Raw genomic sequence first — 5,716 nt, forward strand, 5'->3', positions numbered from 1 at the left:
CACAAAATGCTTGATGATAGAAAGTTTATAAAGTAAAGGCGCTTACTTAGTTCACAGTCTGATAGCTGGAAAGTCTTAATATCATGAAAGTGCTGACTAGTTAGGGTTTTCCTGGCAGAATCACAATCTTCTCTATCACAGTGTCAGAAAAGCCATTGTCATGTGCAGAAGGGAATATATGGCAAGAGAGGAAGCCAGAGAGGTTCTGGGGCCAGACTTGCTCTTGCAGGAACTGAGTAGGATCCCACTTTCATTGTCTAATATTTGCTTGCAGATGTTCTTGAAGTTGAAGATGACTTCTCTTCTAGACTTAAAAGTTCACACACTCCTCCTGACTTGGTTTTTCACCCAGCAGGTAATATTCTCAACCCACATCCTGTTGACCTTGCTTTAACCTGCCCACGACTTCGTGATATTACAGTGGCCAGGGTTGAGTCTGTGGCTAGAGGATGTTAGAGAGCATGACTCTTGAAGAAGTATTGTAAAGATAATATTAGTAAGGGGGGGACATTGTGTGTGAATGATTATGAGCAATATATAATGATATATGTATATGAAAATGTGATGATGAGTCCTGTTATTTTGAATGCTAGCTAAAAAAGAATTGAATAAGAAGAAAAACTGTAGTATCCATAAACAAAAAAAATCAGAGATCTCAGCCTTTCCTTTCTGCACCCCCTCATAACATAATGAGAATGTGTCCATGCATGTGCCATGTGTGAGGATGCCGCATGCAACATCTCATGCTGTAGGCTCCAGACAGCACCCAGCACATACTGACAACTTAGCAAACTTATCTAGTAACAAAGAACCTACTTCTCTCTTTCAGGTGACGGGCCTGACTGAGGCTTCCAACCTGGACATGGCTCCCAATGCATTTGATGATCAGTATGAGGGCTGTGTCGAAGACATGGAGAGAAAAGCACCCCAGCTGTTACAAGAAGACTTCAACATGAATGGGGATTTAAAACTTGAGTGGGAAAAGGCAGAGCAACGGTGGAAGGAGATAAAAAATACAACGAGCACTCCCGAAGGTTTCCAAGATTTCCATGGAATGGCTTTAGTGGCCTACACCGGGAACATCCATGAAGGTTTTAACAGAGCTGTTAGAGAATTCAAGAAAAATCCCCTTAACTTCCATTACAAGGCCTTCCATTACTACTTAACAAGAGCTCTTCAGCTTCTGAGTAACCAGACTTGTTACTCAGTTTATCGAGGAACCAAGAACAAGTTTCATTACAGAGGGGACGGCTCTGTGCGGTTTGGGCAGTTCGCTTCCTCCACTTCAGCTTGGAAAATTGCTGTTTCAACATTTTTAAGTGAACATGGGACACTATTTAACATCAAAACCTGCTTGGGGGTTGATATCAAAGCATTCTCCTTCTTCCCTCAAGAAGAGGAGGTGTTAATTCCAGTCTATGAAGTCTATCACAAAGTAACTGTAACACAAAATGCAAAAGGGTCTGACATAATTTTTCTGGGCTCCCCCAAAAGAAAGAAGAGCAACTTCAATTGCTACTATAGTGGGTCTATTGAAACAGACAGTGGTTTTATTGAAATAGACATTGATTTCAGCAGCTCAGGTGAGTCTGGGTCTGTGTTAGAGGTGGAGCTGGTGGGGACATCATGAAATGGAAGAGAGGGTGCTCCCTACCAGAAGACACCTGGTAGACCATGCAAAAGGTGAGGTACCTAGAATGATGAAGGGTAGCTTTGGTAAAGCCAAGGGGCACATGCATCAGTGAAGGTGTATCAGAAATGGTTCACACAGTGAGGGACTTCAGGAAAATGATATTACCAGGCCCAGCCCTGTGAGGAGTGAGAAGTGCCATCAGTGGGTTTTTATCCTCTCAAACCAAAAATTCCCTGTGTTTGGAGGTCTCTATGACTGTATACCCATCATTGTGTGTGGTTTGGGTTCTCTCTTCATCCCTTGACCACATGTCTCAGTCTATGGGAGCGAAGACACCATCAATTTTAGTTTGGTGATTATTTTTTTTTTTTGTTTTTTCGAGACAGGGTTTCTCTGTGTAGCTTTGCGCCGTTCCTGGATCTCGCTCTGTAGACCAGGCTGGCCTCGAACTCACAAAGATCCGCCTGGCTCTGCCTCCCGAGTGCTGGGATTAAAGGCGTGCGCCACCACCGCCCGGCAATTTTTTAAGGCATAGTTTAAATATCACTTATCATAGCACTCCTTCCTCAATATTCCAGAGGAAATTACTATACCATTCTCTCTGTCATAGGTTTGGAGTCAGACTCCATGGTAATCTGGTTCAAACATCGATAGCTCTGTGACTCTTGGCAAGTTATCAAATGTCTGTACAAATATTCTACTAGTATTGCTTTGAGAATTAAGAGAGAGGCATTCAAGACGTATGATTGGTATGTAGATATAAATCGACAAATGCCTTTTATTTTTAAATATGAGGAACCATGTACACCTGTCAGTCATCTGACCCGAACTCATACTGGTTTTGACATTCACAGGAAAATCACTTGCTTACCGTCTAGAGACCTTGTCTCCTATGCCCACCACTTAGGATCTGCACAGTGTCTGGATTACTTACTTACATCCAGGCTGCACTAAATGTTGTCCGAGGAAGTTATGTTTGAGTGAGAGGCCAGGGAGAACCTGAAATGAGCTACAGTTAGACTACTGAGTACAGAGCAATCTTAGATCAAATTAGCTCTGTTTCTGGAAACGTGGGAAGTCTTTGAAGCAGGAAGTGAAACTACAGGAGTGATCACAGGGGCTTCACGAATTTGCATAGAGTAATTTGGAATTTATGTCAAGCCCCCCAAAAAGCATGACTCCTATCCAGGTCCAAAATTCAGTCAGAAGATGCTGCCCTTCTGGGCCAAATGGTTGATGTCCAAGCAGGCTGAGAGCCACAGGTAGGTTCTAGTTCACATTAGCTGGCACAGAAGGAATATACATTGATGCAACAATGGACTTATAGAAGGTTCAGACCCAGAAACCTCCTTTTGGGTGAAGAAGGAAAAGCCTGTGGGGCTCCCTAGAAGGCCAGGAAGACTCTTAAGAGGAAAGGCTTTTAACCCCAGTCAGTGTCTTAGAGCACAGTACTCTGGAAATAGTGGGGATCTATCAGCTTTTTTACGTCCTGGTATTTGAGTACTTTAGGAATCCTGGCCCCCAAGAACCTACTCTCTTGGACTTTGAGCTGGATGTAAAGTTCTGAATGTTTAGGGGAGCTATCCCTGTCTTGAGATAGCCCATATGAAAACTCTCTTTCTCCTTCCATCTACAGGAGCCAGAGACAGCCGGGCATTCCTGCTGCTTGTGGTGCTACCTGGTCTCCTGGTCCAGCTGCTTCCTCTTGCTGAGCTGTAGCCCTCTCCTGCCTGCAGTTCATGGGTCTGAGTGTTGAAGGGAGGCCCAGGGGCAAGAACTTGGTGGTTCTCTAAGGTCTGTGGTAGAATGAAGGGTGCAATCATTTTGGGGGAGATCTACTTTAGTGTTCATGACTTCCATAGACACCCAAGGAACCTGCTGGGTCTGTGGGTGAAATTTTATGCTCTGACTTCAAATTTACTACCCCTTGACACTTTGCTATGATTAAAAAGCAGTGTTTGTCTGTATGGTCAGCTGTGACAGTTTTAAAGCATGCAGTATGTGGTAAATGTTACAATCTAGGAAATAAACTGTTTATAACCACACTTTGATTTCTGTGACTAGGTATTCTTATAGGTTGAACTATTTGTTTGAGAAACTTTCCTAAGGCATGAAGTCTGATGCCTGCATTGATACAATTGAGAAAGTTCATGTTGTACATTTCTCAGATGCTCCTGCAGGACAAATTGAGTGGACCATAAATGTAAGGGCTGACCTAGATAAAGTCCACTCCCTACTCTACATCAAAAATACAGCCAGCTACTGAGATCTATCAGCCTATTTCAATAACTCTCATCATCTTTAAGGACATGGATAAGCATATTAAATTTTTAAATTTTATCATCACTATATTGCCTGGTATGTGTGTTCATACCTTGAAATGTGTTTAGGGGTCAGAGGGAAACTCTGGGCATCAGCTCTTGTCTTCCACCTTTATGCAGGTTCCAGGGACCAAACTCAGGTTGTCAGTTTCAAACATCAAGAATTGCTGAGCCATCTCAGAAACCCAGACAGGCCCGTTTTGAGCCACATATGGATCAGCAAGTCTGTGTCCTGCACTCACCCTTAGTGGGTTTAGCTCAAGTGTATAAAGCTTCCCTTAATCCCCATGTTATGGAGTAAGGGGCCCCTGGGAAAAGACCACAGACTCAATTTAGATTGTAATCAGCTAAATGTATTGTAGCTGCTAGAAGGACAACAATCTCTGAGGAAAACAGAGACTGTTGAGCCAGGAGGGGCGGAGATGAGGGAAGGATTTTTAAATGTGAAAACCACAAGAAGACCTTGAGTGTCAATCTGCACAAGCAAACCAAGAACTGTTTTGCTCTGTCAAGATTAGGTAATCAAGGGGACTTAAGAATAGCCCTTGAGTATCTGCATAAGCAATTTTCAGAGGCCAAAAAGGCAGCTAGTGATAGTATACTACAAAGGAGTGGTCATGGGTGTACTTTTCTTGACAGGGGTGATTGGGTCACTTAGTTGAGGTTACTAAGAAGTTATCGTCCATTGACTGGAGTTAGAGTCAAATTACTATTAGGTACCAAGATGGATGCCTAACATAAAATGGAGGTTCTTTAGCTAGTACACCATTCCCCACTGGCTGTAGAGCATATGAATCAAATTATTGTAATTAATGGTAAAAATAGTCGGGTTAGATTGGAATTCATTGTGCATAGAGACCTCAGAGTACTGGTCAGGTAAAGAGAATAGTCAGGACATTTAAAAGAACAAAAAACCCCAAAACAAGTCTAACAAAACTGTATTAGAGTCCAGTGAAGGGTGTATAGACCATTTCATCCCTTTCTTTGCTTTGGACACCCTGAGCCCCAGTTAGAGACAATTTACCCCCTAATGAAATTATGTTTGGAAGACTTTCCCCACTGTTTCCCCAGCTCAGACCAGCAGTTGTCAGGACTCCCTAACCACTCCTTTCTCAAGTCAATACAGACTCTCCATATCTCCATGAAGTCTATCCATTGGACTATCCCAGAGACCCTATCACTCTCTGAGTTTACCACCAATTTGTGCTTTGGTTCCGGGGATACTGTCTGGGCCAATGGGCTTAGCTAAATGGGCAATGGAACCAACTTAGAAAGGACCCTACATGGTGATCGTCGCTTCTCCTATGGTGGTGAAGGTAGCTGGCATTACACCATGGATCCACCACATCCATGTCAAGAAAGTAGAAGTAAGAGATGCTCCTGCCAAATGGACTGTCTCCCACACAATGGACCCATGAAAATTAAGGTTTCATTGGGACCCAAACCCTTCCACTCCATGCCCTTCTACTTCCTCCTGAGTCTCATGTTTGATATGAATACAAGGTCATATTCCAGCCCCCACTGCCCTCAGACCTGGAGCTGGTAACTGAGAAAGACAGATATGGGTAGGTGACAACTAATGTGGCTATAATATATATAGCTTATATATATTTTAGATACATAATGTGGCCAGTAACCCATACTTCATCTTTACCTTTACTTACTGATGCCCACTTTAAATATCTGGTTGTACTGGAAAACAGAAAGATGGGAAAGTCTATCTTTTTAGATAAGTATACAGAGATTACAATTCTATGCATAC

The 5,716-nt window shown here is 42.8% G+C and overlaps 1 protein-coding gene across 1 annotated transcript; it reads left to right on the top strand.

Moving 5' to 3' along the window:
• The first annotated feature begins 724 nt into the window (after positions 1–724).
• Positions 725–3,352, top strand: LOC128123914 (T-cell ecto-ADP-ribosyltransferase 2-like). Its single transcript, XM_052760189.1, has 3 exons — positions 725–748; positions 830–1,583; positions 3,270–3,352. The coding sequence occupies exons 1-3, from the start codon at positions 725–727 to the stop codon at positions 3,350–3,352; spliced, it is 861 nt and encodes a 286-aa protein (XP_052616149.1).
• Positions 3,353–5,716: the final 2,364 nt, after the last annotated feature.

This window comes from Peromyscus californicus, unplaced genomic scaffold (assembly GCF_007827085.1).
Source record: "Peromyscus californicus insignis strain IS unplaced genomic scaffold, ASM782708v3 Scaffold_4__1_contigs__length_199733344, whole genome shotgun sequence".
In the NCBI taxonomy this organism is placed as follows: domain Eukaryota; kingdom Metazoa; phylum Chordata; class Mammalia; order Rodentia; family Cricetidae; genus Peromyscus; species Peromyscus californicus.

Bases quoted from the DNA above. Each gene is read 5' to 3' on its own strand.
- LOC128123914 (XM_052760189.1), top strand. From the start codon at position 725: ATGCCGCATGCAACATCTCATGCT. The intron at 749-829 runs GTAGGCTCCAGA...TCTCTCTTTCAG, and splicing joins CGCATGCAACATCTCATGCT to GTGACGGGCCTGACTGAGGC. The intron at 1,584-3,269 runs GTGAGTCTGGGT...TTCCATCTACAG, and splicing joins CATTGATTTCAGCAGCTCAG to GAGCCAGAGACAGCCGGGCA.